This window comes from Vombatus ursinus, unplaced genomic scaffold (genome assembly GCF_900497805.2).
Source record: "Vombatus ursinus unplaced genomic scaffold, bare-nosed wombat genome assembly UNPS02014807.1, whole genome shotgun sequence".
Taxonomy (NCBI): Eukaryota; Metazoa; Chordata; class Mammalia; order Diprotodontia; family Vombatidae; genus Vombatus; species Vombatus ursinus.
In genome coordinates, this window is record NW_020954585.1 from 24,194,295 (window position 1) to 24,215,555 (window position 21,261).

Genomic DNA, 21,261 nt, shown 5'->3' on the forward strand with positions numbered 1-21,261 from the left:
TAGGGGCGGGGTGGGGGGGCAACCCGGGAAGGGGAGGCCCTGTTCTTTAGTCCTCCGGCACCCGTCGGCGGCTGGAGCAGCTCGTCGGCCAATAGCGGGGTGGGCGTCCCTCTCCTCCCTCCCCTCCCCTTTCTTGATCCGCGCGCCTGCGCGCGCCCGGCCCCCTCGGTCAGCCCGCCCTCCTCCGGCTCCCGCGCGGCGGCCGCGGCGGCTTCTCCCCCTCCCCGGCTTTCCCTTCCCCCCTCCTCTCCCTCCCCCTCCCCCCTCCCCCACCCCACCGCCCTGGCTCCGGGGGACCCCGAGATGCCGGTCCGCACCGAGTGCCCCCCGCCGGCCGGAGCCTCGGCCGCCTCCGCCGCGTCCCTCATCCCGCCGCCCCCCATCAACACCCAGCAGCCCGGCGTGGCCACCAGCCTCCTGTACAGCGGCTCCAAGTTCCGCGGCCACCAGAAGAGCAAGGGGAACTCGTACGACGTGGAGGTGGTGCTGCAGGTACCGGGCCGGGAGGGCGGGCGGGCGGGCGGCCTCCTGCGGCGCGGCGCGGCGTGGGCTCGGGCCTCCTCCTCCTCCCCTCGTGCTCGCTCCTGCCCCGCACGCCCGTACCCAGGCAGCCAGCCTCCCTGCCAGGGGCAGCGTCCTCCCGGCGCCCCCCGGGCTCTGGCCTCCTTCCCGTACCCTCCGGCTGCCCCCCCCCGCTTCTTGGGGCTCTTCTCTTCACTTTGTGACGTCCCCCCCCAAGTCCTAGTCTCCTGGCCTCACCCCCTCCATGCCCAGGCCTCCTGGAACTCTTTCCCTCTTTCCACCCCATCCCACCCCACCCCAATGTTAGGGCCTCCACCAACACCCACCCACCAGCCAATTGGGGGGGCTCCTTTTCACTACACCCTCATCTTCCTACCCTTCACATAGTCTTAGTTCTCTATCTCAATTTCTCCTTCCCATAAAGGCATCTGTCCTTCCCCATCCCCAGGCTCAGCCTCCCTGATTCACCTATTGACCACTCTTCAACCTTTATATACATCAGATTCTGACCTTCCCCATCCCCAGGACATCACCTTCCCCAATTTACCTACTGACCACTATTCTTGAGCTTTTTTCTGTCCATGTCAGATTCTGTCCTTTTACGTCCCCAGGGCCTCTGCCTCCCAGAACATTCACCTATTCTCACCTTGTCAGCTTTCCTCTACCATCATCAGACTTCATACTCCTGTAGAGTCTGGTCTTTGGCATTCCTCAACTCCAGCGCCTTTTTACTCTGAAAACATTCACCTACTGTTCACTCTTCAATCTTTCTCTACCTACACTCTTCAGACTTCATGCCCTCATAATACCTTATCTCTGTCATTCCCTCCTCCCCAGGCCTCACATTCTCTGAGTCACCCACTGACCACTCTTTCAATATACACATCAGATTCTATCCTTTAAAATCCATAGAAACCCCCTCCCCCAGTTCCGGGACACTCCAGATATTGCCCCACCTTACCCTCATCTCCACCTTTCTCTGCCTACACAGGACATCATCTTATCCTGTCTTACACCCATTTATTAGAAAGGCTTTGATCTTGCATATTCTTCTTACTCCCTAGAGGACCTGCTCATTTCCTTCTCATTCAGCTTCCACTGTTGGATTAGACACCTGGGGACCTGTTCCCTGGTTGATATAACTAATGAAACCTCACAACTTTGCCCCACTTTCTTCCATGCCTCACCTCTATTTCCTCATCATACACCTGACCAACAACCACTCCCACTTTTCCTGAAGGGGAGGTCTGATTAGTCCCTCCAGATAAGCTTCTCCTCCCTTCAAACAGCACTCATTCTCTCTGTGAACCTCTGTAAAGAGATCCTCCTTCCTTCTTACATCACCTCCTCTTCCTGAGCTAGCTTTGGAAATCTTTCCTAGCATCTGTAAGATAAATTCCTTAGGAGGAATTTGCCCATGGTGGTAAGGTGAATTTTTTTTACTGTGAAATGGACAATCTAGCTTGCACCTTTACTCTTGCATTATTTCTCTTTGATCTAAGAGGGTTTTGCATCTTACCACAGATCAAATAGGTCTTTACTCAAAAGACAAGTGGGGAGCACTTCTTTTGTTTACTTTAGGGTGGGGGTTAACCTTTATTGTGTAATGGACCCCCTTCCTCAGTCTGGTGAAACCTATGAACCCTTTCTCAGAATGGAGTTTTTAAATACATGAAATATAAAATAAATATATGAGAGTATGAAGAAAACCAATTATATTGAAATATGTTGTGAAAATTTTTTTTTTAAAAGTTCATAGATCCCAGATTAGGAACTCCTGCTCTTGAGCACTAAGCAAACCCTTTTTCCTTGTCTTACGGAAATAACTATTCTCCTTTTCTGGAATGGAAAGGTGTTCCAGGCACTTTTCCTTAGCCATTTTCTTCTTGGCTGTTATGGTCTGTGTACCAGAGGACCTCTCTTCCTTTCTTCCCCTAGGGAAGGTAGATGCTTTTCTTTAAGGCCTGAAAACTTAACTGCTCTACTGTGTCATAGTGGTTATATTAGGAGAAAGTGTGGTGGTTAGCAGTGCTTTTCCTGAATTTTGGAAACAGTAGGCTTTTCTCTATTTCCTAAATTTTATGCCCTTTCTAGAGGGTAAGTTGCAAATGTCTGTTACAACCCATTCCAGAAATCTTCTTAATGAAAGATCTAGAGGTGGACTATTAATTGTAAAGATGAAAATGTTTTTGTGTTCTTGTAGCCCCAATTTCCAATTTGGGGATCCTTTTCATGGAAACAGTTGTCATGTTAGTAAAGTATAAAAGTCATTCTGGTTTTTTTGTTATATCCTTTGACCTTAATCAGTTCAATAGTTCACTTTTTCACATTTGAGGACAACGTAAGTTTTGTGCAGGTGAGCATATATATATATATAAAATTGAAAAATTGAAAAGAATAAGAATGAATCTGTTAAATTTGATACTTTAGACAAGGGTGAGGAATGGAAGTTTAAGACAGCTAAAAGCAGAAGCCCATGGCTGTTGGCTGTAAGACAGCTCAACAGGGAACTATCTTAATGTGGGTTGTAGTCATGTCAAGTAAAGGCTGTGGTTGTTCTGCAGGTGGATTGGTGAGGTGGTTGCTCATCATAGATGCTAGCATTCTTGCTGCTCCATCAGCCAGGACTCGTTTCTCAAGAGAGAAACCTGGAGATCTCTGTCCCTATGGCCTATTTCCTTCTACCATATTCATTTTTGAGATTGTGTCTTGAGAAGAGTTTTGGGTCCATTTTTTTATGGCTTCCAGTGTACTTCTTGCTATCCAAGAAGCCAAATGCAAAGGAAATCTTAGGACACTTGTGAAAGAAATATAAAAAGAGTAACTTTGTTTACTGTGCTGTGTGGCTCCTTTTTGCAAAACGTGTTGTTTTATCTTTCTCATGCAGACTTCAGTTAAAATTCTTCTCATTATGATATACACTAAGTTAATCTTCTCCTTGTTAATGCCAGGCTTCCTAATGGTCAGTTTCAACAGCCTTGAATGTAGGACGTTCTAGTTCTTTTGTTTTTGTTATTCTTGAAAAATATTATCCAGGTCACAGATGCAAAAAAACAAAAAACAAAACCAATAACCTAACTCATTAAGTATCCATGTCACCCAAGTATCTTTCCTTCAGTTAAACCTCCATATATGTTGGTTTCAATGAGTGTTGCATATATACACAAGACTGTAGATTAGAACTTTATATGTCATTTATAATTTAGACATTGATGTGTAATGGAAAGAGTATTGTTGGTCTTAGAATTAGAAAGACCTAACTCAACTGTGCCACTAACCAGCTGTGACCTTGAGAAAGGCACTTAACTTCTTTCTTCATCCGTAAAAGTGGAATAGTAGTATGTATGCTCGATATCACAATTGTGATGATCCAGTGAAATAATCTGTATGACTCCAAGAAATATGTGAAAGCACTTTATAATTATGAAGTGATATACAAATATGTGTTGTTATAGTAAAAGTTCTTTATTGCAGCCTGTTAGAGCATGTCACTTTCATGAAACAATGCCAGATTCCTAAGGTTAGCAGCACATGAAAGTATTTAAAATACAGTTTTCACATGCAGTACATTAGTAAAGCACATAAAACCATACTCAAGTGCTTTGACTCCATAGGAGAAGACTTGTTTTTGATACATAGGATCATAGACCTAGAACTGAAGGACTTCAGAGACTGACCGGCCTGTCATTTTAGAAGAGGACAGGGAGGCCCGTGGAGGTGTTGACTTGTCTGAGGGTTACATAGATGACAAGGGACAGAGGTAGGATTTGAACCCCAGGTTTTCTATTCCTGAGTATATAATTTTATAAGTATTTCTATTTCATTCAGAAGATCTCTTTAATCTCCCTATCTTCCTAACTACAAAGATGTTCCAAAGAAACCTCTTAACGTTTGAATCTTGGTGTTGTGGGGAGTTTTGTGGTTCTTAAAAAATCCCATGTGTCCATTTGAAAATGGATGTGGTAGTTTTAAACCCCGAAATATAGACATCTAATCTTTCTGGTAGAAATGCTTCAGTAAGTGTTGATAACTAACTTTTAAGTTGTTATAATAAAAATTATAACAAATTATTATAAGTTAAATAACAAGTTATAATAAAAATTATTTTCCTTCAAAGTGTTTTAATAATTTTAATTTTTTTGGTGCTTCTGACACTTTGCTTTTAAGACAAAAATAGTATTTGAACTGCTAGTAGTCCTGTTTTACTACATGATGTTCTGCCAATTTCACATTAAATAATAAAAGGTGGTGTCTAGTATAAAATAATAGGACTAGGAACATAGGAATAAATTGTCTAATCATGAGACCAATAATTTAGTTCAGAGAAATTGAAACGGGTACAGAGGTATTTTGAAAAGAGATAACTAAAACTGAAAGTTACAAACAGGATGTTGTTTTAGATCATCTTTTAAGAGGCTTTTCTTCGGTTCCTATGTATATATAACTGGCTAGAGAAAGCTAATGCCTGATGATTATTGAAAAGTGCTCACTAAAGTCTGCCACCCTAACAGCATACAGGCATTGATCAAAAAATATATAGTATCAAGAGTTACTGTGTTCTTTGGGAAACCAGCAGGCATGATACAGTACTGAGCTCTGGGCCAAGCTAAAGGAATAAGTAGTGTTTTTGGCTAATCTGTTACTTCCAGTAGAGGGAAGTCTTGGACCTGTCTCTGTCATGTCCATCCTTTTAAAAAGTCAGGAGAATCATAGGCAAAGTCTTGGGTAAGTCCTTTATCACTTTCCTCCTATGTAAATTGTTGAGAGAAGTAAAGTCTATCCACCTTAAAATTCTATGACTTTATGAAATTATAAGTTGTAACAAGTTTTACAGCACATCATTGAACCTATTTACATGTTTTTATGTTTGAGGTCAGATTTCTGAAGGCATTCTTAACCCTCTTAGAACAGAGCTACAGATAGACTCATGTAGGAGAAGCCCATGAGATAGTCACTTAGAAGCTGTATTCTCCATTGCTGATAGACTTGGATATCTGATTTCTCCAAAAACAGATTATAAGCAGTAAGGAAGGGTTGATAGTAGCTGTCTGCTTAAGATAGATACCTCTTTGAAAGGGAGGAGACATGAAACTCTCAAGCTAGAGTCCATGGAGCATGGACTAAAGGAGGCATACCCACCTAGGAACATTTCTCTTTAAGGACAAATTGCTCTCTTTAACTTCAGTAACCTCTACAAGTAGCATTGTATTTCAGTACATAACTGACATTCATAATGATGACCTTGAGTCAAGAAAATGTTAAATTACGCTCACTGTTATTTATCTAAGAAGGAAGGGAACATATTAATACTTTTTTTTTTTTTTTGAAAGACTCCCATCCAAAAATGGTTAAACAGAATTTTGATTCTTAAAGGATAGTTTTCAGATATCTGGAAAGCATACTCTGGGGAATAGCTCATTCTTTTGGCAATACAAAATGTTAATTTGCTTTGTATTTGTTTTCTATATGGCATTATCAATACTGAGCCAGAGGCAATGATGGCAGGACATAAAAACATTTAGTGATTGAGATGAAACAGTACTCTTAGGGTTGGTGAAAAGTAGGCAAGAGGTAGAATAAAGAATAAATGAAAGTAAAGTCTGGCACCAAGGATACAAATAGAAATAGAGGTTTGACCTCATGAGAGGTGTGTACATAAGGAGGTAAAGGGAGATTTTTGTTGAGAATACCCAGCTGATGTTTGAGTATGTCTTTCTTGTTCAAGAAAAGCATTTTAGTTTTGATCTTTAGTTAAAGCAAGTTTACAGAGCACCATAAAGAAGCTTGCCTGATTAGAAGGAAAATGCGTAGGAAAACATCATAATTCATCAGTGAGCATTTATTAATTTCGTATCACCTGCCAGGTGCTGTGTAGTAAGTGCCGAATTAATGTTTTAAAAACTTTGTACTGGAGGCAGCTAGGTGGCACAAAGGATAGAGCACCGGGCCTGGAGGACCTGAGTTCAAATCTGGCCTCAGATGCTTGACGCTTACTAGCTGTGTGACTCTGGGCAAGTCACTTAACCCTATTGCCAAGCCAAAAAAAAAAAAAATTTAAAAAAAATTAAAACTTTGTACTGCTGGATAAGTTTTTAAATAATGATGGTCTCATCCATCTTTATATGATATAGTCTTGCTTGATAGAATGTAATAGGTTCCAGAATACTCCATAGCTTTAAAGTGTGTCCCTAACTATTTGAGAGTTATTGGCTTCATATCTCTCTAACAGGATTGTGTGTATTCTTTCTAGCATGTGGATATGGAGAACTCTTACCTTTGTGGATACTTGAAGATTAAAGGCCTTACCGAGGTAAGCATTCTATTAAAGTTAACTGGAAAACAATCAACATTAAAGAGTTTTATATAATTAAAGGCAGGAAATTTTAGCTTCTAGATTCCAGATTAAGACTACTCTTAGCTAAACTTTGTTATTTTAAGATTAATTAAAAACTTAGGATTTTGAAGTTGCTAATTAAATGATTTTCTGAAATTTCTGGTTGCTCAGGGTGACCACAAGTTTTGACTTGACTAAAGGGAAGGAACTGGAATTATGTGTTCTTCCATGAACCCTTGTTTGGCATTGTCTTTTAACTTCTCTTAAATGCTAAAAGCAGCTGTTTTCCTTTATTCACAGCACAATATTCTTTGCAGTGAGAAATAACAGCATATTAAAGATTTAAGTTGGTAACATGATGGGAAGGTTGAGAGACTCGAGCAGTATGTAGTTTCCCTTCAATAAGAGTATCTGTTTTTGTTGAGTTTTGTGAGTTTGTGGTCTCACATGTTTTGAGGTTGGCATGTACATGTAATAGGCAGGCTCTGTTTTGTGAGCACTGTATTTAAATTTTATGTTAAAATTATTTATAAATTTTCTTTGCAACGACATAACTTCCAGATGTCTGTGGTATACCCTTTTGTACCACTGTGCTAAATAAAGCATTGGATCTCTCTCTCTGATCATGTGGTGGGGGGTGATGGGGACACCCAAAGCCACTAGAGGTAAGGGGGTGTCATGTTGGTGGTAATTATGGAGCTGGGTGTACCTTGGAATCTTGGCCACCTTTAGCTAAGCTTAAATTAAAGTTTGTTAATGACATTGCTTGCCTTAGAATATTTAAAATAGATTTCTATTAATATTTTTTTGTTTTCTCTTATTTTCCTCTCATTCCTCCTTCCCAGAAAGCCATTCCTGGGTATCAAAGAATTTTTAAAAATATGAAAAGAGGAAGAAGAAAAACAAAATCAGTAAAACTGATTAACACATTGAAAACAAATCTGATGTTTTTTATGAGTGTTCCATACCTGTGGACTCCTGCCTCTAGGAAGGAGTAGGAGAAAGTGTCTTCTCATATTAATTCTGTGGGGCCAAGTAGGTCCTTGATAATTTTCCTCTTTGATTGTTTTGTGGTTGTTCTTTCCATTTACATTGTTGTACTATTGTACATACTGTTTTCCTAGCTCTGCTTGCTTCACTTAAAAAATAAACTCTGCTCCATGACATGTATACTTTTAGATTCAACGAACACTTATTAAGGCACCTACTGTATAGGCACTGAGATAAATATGCAAAAGTTAGATGTGTCCTTGCCCTCATGGAACCTATAGCCTAATGGAAGGTCAAGATAAAACCAAGGATAACTGTAATTCACATAACTGAATTAGAGGGGGAAAAACGTATTGAGCGATATCTGAAGAGGAAAACTCAGTACCTTTGGGAGAAAGGCTTCCTATAGGGGAGGGAGCATTTGAATTGATCTTTAAAGGATGAGTAAGAATTCAGCAGTGGAGGGACATTTCAAGCATGAGGATGTATATTTGTGAATCAGTTGTTCAGTTTGGCTGAAATAGTACAGGGTAGGGAGAGGAGGCAGTAATAATGTAAGGTAGTATGGTAGCAGATCATAAAAGCCCTTACATGCAAGAAAAAAGAGCTTGAACTTTACTCAGTGGGCAGTAGAAATCCATAATGATTTTTATGCAAAAGGGTGATGTGACCAGAGCTATACATAAGGAAAATTAATTTGTGAGGGATATAATAGATGGGAGAGGCAGCATGGCACAGTAGACAGTAGAACCTTGGAGGCAGGAAGAAATGTCTATCTCAAATCCTATCTTTTGACACCTAGTAGCTGTTTCACCGCGGGGAGGTCACTTTATCTAAGTATCCTAAGAAACACTGTAAGAGAGTAAATTGAAGATAAGTAGCTGACCTGTTTCAGGTGAGAGAGTTTCCATACTGGGAGTTCTCTACAACAGATCAACTCACAGGTTGTGACCAAAAACATAAATAACAATTTTAGAATGAAGTATGGATTAGAGTGAGGAGAGGGAAGGGAAATGGACTAAGGAAGACAAGTTAGGAAGGTATTTATAATTACCCAAGTGGACAGTAATGAGGGTTTTGAATTCAATTGGTGAGTGTCCATGGGAAATTGAATGTGAGAGAGAAAGAGAGAGGTTTGCCAAGGTGGAATTGCCAGGAATTTTTAAGTGGCTATGAGGTAGAGTGTGAATATTATTGCCTGTGTGAGGAAGACTAGCCTAGGCAAGGCTTCTTAGCCTTCTTTTGTGGCATGGAACCCTTTGGCAGTCTCATAAAGCATCTGGACCCCTTCTCAGAATATCTTTAAATATTGAAGGAGATGCTAAATTACAGTTAGAGACAAGTAAAAATTTAAATATAGCTGGTTTTTTTCTCAACTAAATTCAGAGATTTCCTGAAATCTGTCCAAGTGCTCCAGGTTAAGAACCGTTGGGTCACTGGTGAAAGTATCTGCCAGGGAAATATCTTGTTTTAACTTTTCTGACAGTATAACTACTGCTGCTGCTACTGCTTAAACAGCTTCTTTAGCAGTGTATTGGTATAGTTTAATACTATCAGAATGGATCTAAAGCTTTGGTAAAAATGCTTTTTAAAGAGAAAAAATCTTAAAATAATTTTAAAACTCAGGATTATATAATTAAATTTTTAAAAAAACCTTTGTAAATAGGCCCTAAAAAGCTCTCTTTTATTTTCTTGACCGTGTTTTCAATATTTTATTTTGTATTCGAGTCTGTCTTTAACTTTTGAAGTAAAAGTTAGATGTAAGTAGATGTACCACAATCATATCTTTTCCAATTATAACAAATTGAGAAAAAGGTCAAACCATTTTTAAAGTCATGATAGCCTACTGATGCAAGTTCCTTTCATATATTCATCAGAGGTTGATGAAAAGTCATGATCTGCTTTTTAACAGAAGTAGCTATTTCTGAAAGTATAGAGAAAAATTTTTCTTCCTTTGGAATTAATTCATTCTAAATTGAGAACCTACTTGGGAATTTGAAAGCAAGAAAGCTCATCTTTCTTTTCCAGCCTGTGAATAACCAGGAAAAGGAAAACAAAGACTTATTTTAATTACTTAACCTATTTTGTTTGTGATATTGACTTGACAATTAAGTGACCTCTTTTCTTAGTCCTCATTCAATTCAAGAAACATTTTTTAAATGTCTGCAGTGTGCAAGAGACTGTGATAGATAGAAGGATAAAAACGACAGTTCACGTCTGAGGTATAATGAACAAAATGTTGGCGTTGGAATCAGAGGACGTAAGTTCAAATCCTATCTTGGGTGTGTGTTCTCTGTGTGACCTTGGAGAAGTCATTTAACCTCCTTGGGCCTCAATGACCTCATCTGTAGTATCAGGGGATTTAAGAAGTTGACCTCTGAAGTTCCTTCCAGCTTTATATCTGTGATCCCATAATCCCTAAGAAAGTGACATTCTACTAGGGGGATAAACCATGTTCACAAATTTATATTAATTTGAGGAGTAAGTGACCACTAACAACTGGGGGGACCAAGGGAAGTTTCATAGAGAATGTGGCACTTGAGCTGAGCCTTTCTTCTAGACTAGGTCTGCTCCTGCCAACTAGGTGGTTCAGACTTGGAAATGGAATGAAATGAGACACTTGTTGTAAGCTGTATAACATTTAACAGAAGGAAGTTTACTCAGCAATATCATGGGAAGGACATTTAACAAAGCTGCAGTGTCACTTCACTTGGTTGCAGCTCCCTTTTCCTCTGTATTTGTTATGTGGTAGAATTCTTTCAAGCCTGAGGTATACCTCCTAATTGTGTGTTGGGCTTTTATCCTTTAAGCAACCAGGAAACTCTGAACCTAAGTTTCCTGAACCAGTTACATCTCAAGGGTTGCGTTGTTGCTTTTTTAGGGGAAAACTAGGCTTTGTGGCAGGGATCTCCCATTCTTACTACCATGAGTCCTAAACAGATTAATAGTAGAGATTGCACCTATTATATCTCACCTCTCAGGAGCAAGGTCCTAAGCTCCTTCATCTATTCCTAGGGAAGAAATAACTTTCATGGCTCCTGTGACCTGGTATCATTTGGTGATATGTGATGACTTGGATGACCCCAATGGTTTCCATTTGGCCTTTCCCACAATAACTTTTATAGAGGTTGGTCTAAGTGCCTATGTAGGTACCAGCATCCAAGGTCTCATAGCTGTCCATTCCTGCAATGCTCTCATTCTAATGGGTCATCAGAATTATGACTCAAATGGAATCCCCTAACTACCCACCTCTCCTAACAAGTATATCTCTTTCCCTCAGTTAATAGCCTGTCCTCACCCTCCCCCAACCCCCTAGGGGACCCATTGGGCATTCCCTGGTATGATAGTAACCTGCCTGCCAGTGTGTAGAAGGCTAATACGTTTGGTGCCCCACCTTTCCAGGCCACTATGATTTGAACATATGGCTTCTGGTCTTCTGTGGTTCTAATGTTGGACCCTAGCCAGGGTGACTGACAAGCCTGGAGTCTCATACAAGGACTTGTGTGGCACCCTATAGTCTGGCTGTCAGTCTAACCTCATATTTCAAAAACTACCCCTAAAACACCTTATAAGTAGGGCTGTAGGAGAGCCATTCCTCTTCCTTAAATTTGCTCAGCAACAGCTATCCTGATCTGCTGCTATAAGGCCAACAGTTGTTATGTTCATGCCAACATGATGGTGTAGTGGGGAAGGAGGGGACCGAAACCTCACTTATTGAACATGTATTAAATGCTAGCTGTCTGCCAGACACTACGCCAGGAATTGGGGATACAAATGTGGTGTGGAAAAATTCCTACTGGGATTATATTTTAATGCAGGAAGACATGTACATATATATATAAAAACCATAAATCAACTCAAAGTAGTAGGGCTCTGCCCCCAATATAGGCTACGGTTGCTCTGGCCATTGGCTGGTCATAAGTTGTATGTGGTGGTAGGGATGGTAGTGGTGCCATGGCACATAATCATAGAGCCAATCCAACAGCCTCATGTCTCTTGGGAATTTTGCCTCCTCCCTTGCAGAACCCTTTCAGGGTACTGGCTACAAAGGGAATTCATTTTTACTGGGCCATGCAGACACAACTCTAGCCACTTTCAGAGATGCAAAGAATGATGGATCCCCGTCAAATGGTTTAACTAACTTTGCAAAAGGAGGTCTTCTTTGATATGTCCAAGCTACTCCCTCACCAATCATTATTTTGGTGATTCTTTGTGATTTTAGTGATTTTGATTGTATTCTAAATTTTTCCTGCAACCTCCTAAGTCCCTCAGTGGTTTGAAAAAAAAAACTAAACAACTTTGACCCTTTGGTGAACGAAGGCACCCTTCATTTCTGCTAGCTGTCTAGCTTTTCTAGAGCTATCACCAACAGATATGAAATGTTATCCTTGATAGCTCCTTTTCTTCCTGGTGGATTAGGCCTACCAGATCCTGGGGAAACCCTCCCTGTCCCATTGAAAGGACTTAGCATATTCATTGAGAAGTGTGGCCATACAAATTACCAGATTCCTATATGAGGTTACCCAGGCATCCATAGTTCACTTCCTCTCCCTCCTCTACATCATCCTTTCCTCGTTTTAATCATCAAGTTAGCCAAGAGGTCATTCCAAACTGTAACGAATGCTTTGGGCCAGGTGAATGCTTTGGGCCAGGCCATTCTCAGGCTGGCCTGGTGGGTCAGGCTCAGTTTTAGAATGAAACAACACAGAGTACTTATACATTTAACAAAAAAGCTTACTCAGTAATAACATGAAATGGGTATTCATCAGAGCTGATTCATATCAGGTTGATTCAGTTAGGTGTGCCTCCCCTTGCCTGTGCCTTTTCCGTGATGCTGCATCTGAATGGGTTTGCTGACGTGCATCAAACTTGAGAAGGGCTCCTGAGATGATTAGGCTCTGAGGTTGGTTTCATTGCCTTTTTAGTGATAAATCAGCCTATGTGACTGGAAATTTTGATCTTATGGCCTTGGGCTGCAGCCAGATGAGTAATTAATGTTACTCCCACCATAGCTTTGAAGGAAGACAGTTTTTGAGGAGCAAAGAAGCAGCATTGCATTGGAGACAGAGGAGACTTGAGAAAGGAGTGGTCAGACAGTACGAGGTCCCCCTCTTGAGACTGTTAATTTCTTGCAAGTAGAGATTGTTTGATTCCTTACCCTTGTTGTATTCTTGGTGCCTGGCACATAGGAGATGCTTAATAAGTGCTTAATTGATAAGGAAAAGGAGAGCATTTCCAGGAAGAAGGATCAGCTTGTAGTGTCAAAAGTTGTAGACCAGGGGCAGCTAGGTGGTGCAGTGAATAGAGCTCTGGTCTTGGAGTCAGGAAGACCTGAGTTCAAATCCGGCCTCAGACACATAATACTTCCTAGCTGTGTGACTTTGGGCATGTCACTTAACCCCAAATGCCTCACTAAAAAAAAAAAAAGCTGTAGACCAGTCAAGGGGAAAGGACTGAGAAAAGCCAATCAGATGTAGCAGTTAAGAGATAAATGTAACCTTTGGAGAATGCCAATTAGAAAGTTGGCATCGGGATGTTATTTTTTAAAGTCCTTGTTAAGAGACAAGAATTAGCACATAAAACATAACACAGTCCAATTGTTAAACAGTAAAATTGAAACTAGGAAATTCCCTCTGGCACCTTACATCTAACACAATATTTCTCAAAGTGTGGTCTTGATAGGCCAGAGGTTCCCAGAGAACCTTTCATGGAGTCTGCCAGGTGAAAACTATTTTCATAATAATATTAAGACATTTAAATTTCTAATACAATAAATATCAATAGATATAACCCACATAAGCATAAGCTCTTGGGGGGTGGCCCTCAGTCATTTTAAAAAGAGTGAAGAGGTACTGAGACCAAGAAGTTTGAGAACCATCAGTCTGAGATTTGTCTGGAGCATTGAGAAGGTTAAGTTACTTGCCCAGGATCACACCCAGATTATGTATAATAGGCAGGACTTGGAACTCAGGTCTTCCTGGCTTCAAAGCCATTTCTCTATCCACTATGCCATTCTGCCTCTCAAAAACTGAGACTAGAATAACTTAAACATTTTAAATACATAGGCAAACTTAACAGAATTTGAGATAATAGAATAGTAAATCTAAAACTCCAAAACCAGGCATTAAAAAGATTCATATTTAGAGCCAATAAACAAACAAAAAAAGGCTGGAGAGGATCTTCTATAGAGAAGTAAGAATGATGTTAAAAATCTTTGAAACTTTCTCTCTGAACTGAATTAAGCAAGTTTTATATATGTATAGCAGACTCCGGGAGGTCCTAAAAACCAGTATGAATGTATTGGGAGAAAAGTAAGACAAAATGGTAAAAAGGACTAGGCGGTGCCATCTCTATAATTTCTTTAGTGGGAATATTGGAGACATCTTCTCCTTTACTAGTTCTTAATGTCTCTGGAAAGCACTACTTTGATTGATACTTGCTTATATTACCTGAAGAGACCAACTTAAGGTATGGACAGTCCATGACCATCATGATATTCCTGTTAGGTGATTAGTTAATTTTTGGTCACAAAAGGATGATTCCCATTCTCTGTTCTTCAAATGATGTCTGAAAGCCAGTACTTTTTTTTTTTTTTTAACCATATCTTTTGATTGAAGCAGCATCCCACCATACATCAAGGCCTAATCCCAAAATCCTAGGACTCCTTTCTGTATACACTGCCCCTTTGAGGTAGGCATCAGAACTATAGGTTAAAGGCAGATGGGTGCTTAGAGATGATTTTGCCCAAGATCTCCATTGCATCAGTTCAGAACTAGGGCTGGAACCCAGGTTTCCTACATAATTCAGTTAGTTTCTATACTGTTTCCATATTGAATTACTTCTGTATTGAGAAAGCTTCCTTTTAGTTACAAACAAAACTCTTATGCTATAACTTGCAAAGTATGGTGCAGGACCCATATGGGTCATTACTAAATGACTGGCTTTTGCCTCCCAAATTCCTACCAACCTTTGCCTAGGTTTTCCAGGTAAGTGACAGTTATTTATTACCAGATGAGTGGAGAAGTCGATGGATATATTTCATTTTCTCCAGGTGTAGTTTAAGGAGGTAAAGAGTGGAAAAATGTAGAGAGGTAAACATCAAATTCATAAAATCTCACTTAATCTAGTCTAAACCTGAGTAGGAATTCCCTCTACTATATCCTCAACAAATGACCATCTAGCCTCAGACTTAAGATCTTCAGTGATGGGGAGCTCATTTACTAACGTATTACTAAAGTAGTCCACTCCACTTTTGGATGTTTCTAATTGTTAGAAGTTTTTCTTTATGTCAGGCTGAATTCTGCCCTTCTTTTTTTCCATCATGTATTCTTAACTCTGCCTCCTGAGGCCACGTATATTGAAAGGCATATCTAATCCCTCTTCTTTGAGGTAGACCTTCTGATGGCTGAAGACAGCTGTCTTATTACCCTTTAGTCTTCTTTATTCCATGTTAGATATCCTTAGTTCCTTATACTGATCTTCTTATGAACTATAGTTCATAATTTTTAATTTGATATATAGCAAAAGTTTACTGCCCAAATTAAAATTCAAGCAACAAAATCAAATACATTTATATTATATGTCTCTAAAGCATAAACATGAACAATACAGGTCAATTGAGAGTGTTGTGAACTGGTCAAACAAAAGTCAGAAATTTTTTAAATTTTTCAATAAATGTGTATTTATATACATATATCTTTATTATTGAAAATTCTCAGCTTTGCCAAGAAGCCATATTTAGTTGTGCAGCAAAACTACTTGAAACTTGCTTGCTGGGAATCACTGCTGAAGCTCTGGTTTTTGTTTTAATTAGATGATGCTAAGAATACCCAAATACCTTATTTGTAAGTAGCTATGGTTCCTTAACACATGGATAATAAGATACGGATGACATTTTTATATTCTCAAGTTTGCATAGTATTTTAGATTTTGAGAAGAATTGCCCTTTAGCCTGGTTACTAAATAAATCTCAGGAACCCGTTGACAGAGATCAGCACAAGGGTGGTGAGGTAGTTGGCCTAAAGATTGAAATGAATGAGGTAGCATGGTATAGTAGATAGGGAGACAGGAAGACCTGGTTTCAAGCCCCATGTCTGTCACATACTGACTGCTTGTCCCTGTTTAAGGCCTTTAATCTCTTAGTATTCCCTGGTGACTCTAGGACCTAAGTTTTAGAGCAGGTATAAAAAATATGCATTTGTAGAGGGAGGTGCTCACTTGGAGCTCCCCATACTGAAGAAATCATAGATCTCATTTTTTTAAATTTCATTTTTGTACTTGAGGGTAAGATTGTACCAATTATTAGGTGCCACAGTGACCTGGTACTGAGATTTGTTAGGCCTTGAAACACTCGTCTTTCTAGCTCTTAATTTGTCTGTTTTATCATACTGTTGAGATCTTAAGTCTCTGGAGGACAATTAATGTCATGTAGTTTTTTCTCTCATAGCTCTCAGCAGTGTACTAGGTACATAGTAGGCAGTCAGCAAATATTTAAGTGAAAGAATTAAGGGAACCATAATTCATATTTGTATTTATTTAAACCTCAAAATGGTTTTTTTTATGTTGATTTTGCTTTAAAAAAAATTTACTTTTGTTGAAAAGGCTCTCCAAGACAAATTACACGTTGTTCTTGGTGGTGGTTGTCCTTTTAGTATTGTGTGAAGAAAAAAATCCTGTAAGACTCATGTTTAGCCTGTTTAGTTAAAAAGAATTCATCCTCACCATGACATCATCAGTATCTTGTCATATAAGTTGATAAATAAAATAGCTAGGCACATATATAACAAATTGGAGAGAGAGGCACATACAAAATAAGGTCTTGAAAATGTTTTTGTACCTTTTGAAAATGAACTTTACACCTCGGTCCAACTTGATGGCCAACAGAATTTAACTAGACAAATCACTGGAAAATTATTAGAGAGACCTAATGACAAATCAGTTTAACTGAAGTTTTAAGTTATAATTCATTCACACTGTTTCTTGTTTGGAGGAAAGAAGAGACTGCTGTCAGTGGGAAGACATTTAGCTTTGGTATCGGAAGACTTATGTCTTAGATTCTGTTTTGCTTCCAAGTGTGTGTGATCTCAAGCAAGTTACTTTCCAATTTCTGGGACTTTGTTTCCCCATCTGTAAAATGAGGGGATTGGATTTACTCCTCTAATGATCTCTAAGGTCCTTTTAGTTATAAAATAAGAACTATGAAAAATGAACATAAAATAAATAAAATATAAACCATGAACATTATTTCAGTAGAAATCCAGTTAACTAGCTTTATTTGGGGGTAAAGGAAAGTAAGTCAATTTAATAAGCATTTGGTCGTGTCTAGAAATCATTAGTGGAAACTGGCCTTCTGGCCCACTAGGAGTACGTGATTATAGGGTTTCAGAGTTGGAAAGGGGTTTAGAGTTCATCTAGTCCAATCCTTTCATTTTAGAAGTAAAGCCCAGAGATGTGAAGAGACTTTAGCAAGGTCACAGACTAGTAGTAAAGTCAATAGTACATCTAGGATTTTATCTAGGTCTTCAGACTACAAATACATAGTTCGTTCCACTACCTTTTGCTGCCACCCTAATGTTAATTTACATATGTTGACCTTACTTGCCTTCTCTTTCAGGTCGATTCCGTTTTAGAAGCCAAAGACGATAGTTTTTAAAATTTTACTTTAATAGTCCTTCCCAGTGCTATTTGTTGGTGGGCCTTTTTGTATCCTGTCAAATGCAATCTGTAGTCTTGTGAAAAAAGTTAAGACTATAAGTTTCTACTTGGGAAATTTTGTCTTTTATCTAGTTTATTCACTGTTAAACAGAGAAACTGTGTACCATGGGCTGTGCTAATTGTTGAGGAAAAGGTAAAAATGAATAATAAAATAGCCTCTAGCCCCAAGGAGTTTATAATCTAGTAGGGAGGATAAGACTACAAACAATTCTAATATAAGTTAGAACACTCACTTAATTGGCGCATCTTTTTATATAAACAAATAGGATATCCACTGACTTTGTAGAAAGTGGAATTTGTTGAATCAGTAGGTTCATAATATCTTGAAACTTCTTTCTAAAAAATAAACAGCCATTTTTCTATACATCAAATTCTTTCCAATAAGTTGTAGACATAGTGGAAACATTCTTGATTTTATGAAGCTTTCAGGATTGTATGTGCCTGGTTTATTCTAGTCTGGTATAATCTATTTAATTCAACAAACATTAAATACCTACTGTATGTTAGGCCCTGGGGGGTTACAGAGACAAAAGTTGTCCCTGGTCTCCTGGAACTTCCATGTTGAGGGAAAGAAACTATTGCATAAATATGTATAGTGCACTGAAAACTGAGGAAGAAGAGAGAGGTGTTTATGTAGATGTTGAATTATATAAAGCATTTAATGGGGGGAATGTGGTAAAAACTATAGAATGTAATTGAAAACTTTTCTTTATTATAGAGTCTTTTACAGGGGAGATGCTGACATGGGGCAAAACTAATATTAAAATAATAGCACTTAAATATATATATATATTTATCTCATTGTATGAAGACTGTTGGAAACAACATAAGAAGGGTTATAGAGAATTTAAAGAAAAAACATGTGGCCTTATTAGCATTGGGGTGGGGGTTGGGGAGAGCAGGGAGCAGGACAGGGAAGTAGAATTAGGAAGATGGGTTCCATTCTCTTTGGACATGTGCTGACAGTATGACCCTAGCCCCAGGCAACGCTCTGAGATTGTAAGTGGCAGAGCAGGTGCTTTACTACTTTGGAAAGGGGTGTTTCCTCACTGGGAGTTCCCTATGCCAGTGGAATTACAGGTCTGACTGTATGGGTGTAGAGGCACACACATACATATATACACCCACATTCATATAATTTGCTCTTTTTTGTATATGAACATGCTCATTTTACTTTATATCTGTTGAGTTCAAAATTACTCTGATCTCAACTGATACCAAATAAAATGAGCATTTTCTTATGCAATAATAGATAGATAATGAGGCTTATATATGAAACTGAATATTTATTACTTGCTTTTTTGTTAATGTATATAAAATCAAAGCTGTACTCGTCGCTTGCTTTAGTTCTTAAAACATTTCATTTGGAACCACTTACTTTGGTTGGTTTGGTTTGAAACTCCTCTTTGACAAAACCAGATGTGCTAAGCTGTCATCTGCTTACCAAGGTATTATAAAACTCCTGCGACAGAAATATTTTGAGTTATTAGTGATTCTGTACTTCTGGCATCAGACTTTTAAAATGCTACAAACACAGGAGAGACCCTCTCATTTGTGGACAACATGAATAAAATTAAGTGTCTACAGCCTCTGCTATTGGCAGATGTTCCCATTCTGTAGGTTTTAACTCTAATTTGGATCACTGCTTAGCAATGTTTACTTTTATCCAAATATTAGAATGAAGAAGATTAAGTTTTTGCTAAGAGTTTAAAAAAATATTTTATTTTGTTATAGGAATACCCAACTCTTACTACTTTCTTTGAAGGGGAAATAATCAGCAAAAAGCACCCATTCCTAACCCGAAAGTGGGATGCAGATGAGGATGTAGATCGCAAACACTGGGTGAGTAACTCCTTGGATGATCCACTTTGACTCTTCCAATGACAATTTGGTAACTAAAGGTAATTTAGAGATTTAGGATTTTCTAGGCTATTGAACATTTCCAGGCCCAAAGGAAAAAAAAAAATTACTTTTCTGATTGGCCACACTTTTGTTTTCTTATTGGAAATTAAAGCTATGAGCAAAATGGGGATTTGTTCCAATATACTCAAATGATGACTTACTAATGTGAGTATTTCCTCCAGCAGTGCAGTGTAATTCATCCACAATTGACCATCTTGTGGGAATCTTCTTCATGTTTGACACAGAGGGACCCCCCCAGTATGCTAGGGGAATATCCTTGAGTTTTCCTGACATCCCAAGGATACTAAGGAAGCACACGGCCTCTCTAACAGTTAACTTTTGTTCTTTCAACATGAACAGTACATTTTTTTCAGTTGTGCATTTCTTTGACAATATCTTTTACACCACTTCTTTGTTGTTCATATATGTTGTGGCCTGCTTATATCTACTATGTTCCTTACTGTTGACCTTTGAGTGAATCTCAACCTCATTTCTTTGGAGAATACAGTGTTTTATGACTCATAGCCAATATAACATTACCAAAAGAATACTGGTTTTAAGGATATGAGCCTTCAAACAGAGGACTTTGTATTTGATTCTAGAATGGATTCTTAACCTTTTTTGTATCATGGACTCTTTGGCAGTCTGGTGAAGTCTATGGATCTTAGAGGAATATTTTTAAATGCATAAAATAAAATACATGGAATTATAAAGGAAATAAATACAGTTATCCAAATATTAATTATATCTTACTGTATTTGTTGTAGTAATATGACAAAATATTTTTGAAATATAGACGAGTTAAATTTTATTTTTTAAACGATATTGTGAAAGCTGTTGCTTAGTTTGAATAAGACCATTAAGCTGTAGAGGTCTTCGACAAGGCAACACACAACGTGTTGGACATGCAATAACTTAAATTTTTTTTTTCTTGATGGTTACAAATGTTGAAAATCTTGGTTCACAAAGATATATTGTTATAAATGGAATTAAAGCTTTCATAGCTCGCTTTACAAGGCATGAGCATAGATAGGCTTCTCTCAATGAACGCTAGAATTCTGAAGGCATTTCGAGTTAAACTCAAGCACAGTAAGTTGTCATAAGTTTTTGGTGCTAAAATCTGTGAGTTCATCTTTGGCTCGGTCATCATCTTCAGTACAATTTATGTCAAAGAAAAAGATTGTTCAGTCTTGTAGTTCAACTTTAATATCATCTAAATAGAAGTAGCTTTTGAAAGAGTTCTGAAACATTTCCAGTTGTTTGTAAATTTCTCTTTTTAAAGAAATTGACAGGTAATTTTGTATCTCAATTCAACCTTAGTAAAGCACTTCCTCTGACTTTTGAAAGTTTGTAAGGATATCAACTTCTATCCTCACTTTCATACTGGCAATTTAGCCAAGAAAGCTTAGACATTTGTCTGTATCATCCATATTGCTGATTTCAGGACCTTGAATTAAAACATTTGTCATTAATCTGGTTAAATATATGTGCCAGGTAAGCCAGTCAGTAAATAAATTCTTTCTTTCGAAGTGTTTCAAGACTTTTCTCTTGAAAGCAGTGAACTTCTGTGTGTGGTAGAGAAACACTTCTATTTTGTTCCCATTTCTTGACAAAATCTTCTAAAGCTGTGATGATTTAAAGACCTGCTTCTGATAAACTTGGTAACTTGTGACTATTGACAAAACTTCTTTCTGGGTTTTTGGAAGAGTCTTTGTTGCCCTTGCATATCTATGATGATGGGGAGGGGCTTCTTTTTTCATTAAAATAGCAAATGCTGATGCATTACTGAGTATCACTGG

At 38.6% G+C, this 21,261-nt stretch overlaps 1 protein-coding gene across 1 annotated transcript in view; it reads left to right on the plus strand.

The window, feature by feature from the left end:
* Positions 1-267: 267 nt before the first annotated feature.
* Positions 268-21,261, plus strand: part of GID4 (GID complex subunit 4 homolog) — a 41,874-nt gene continuing 20,880 nt past the window's right edge. The window contains exons 1-3 of the mRNA XM_027875107.1: positions 268-492; positions 6,773-6,832; positions 19,295-19,402. Coding sequence (XP_027730908.1) covers positions 304-492; positions 6,773-6,832; positions 19,295-19,402 — 357 coding nt within the window. The 5' untranslated portion in view covers positions 268-303. The remainder of the gene's footprint in view (positions 493-6,772; positions 6,833-19,294; positions 19,403-21,261) is intronic.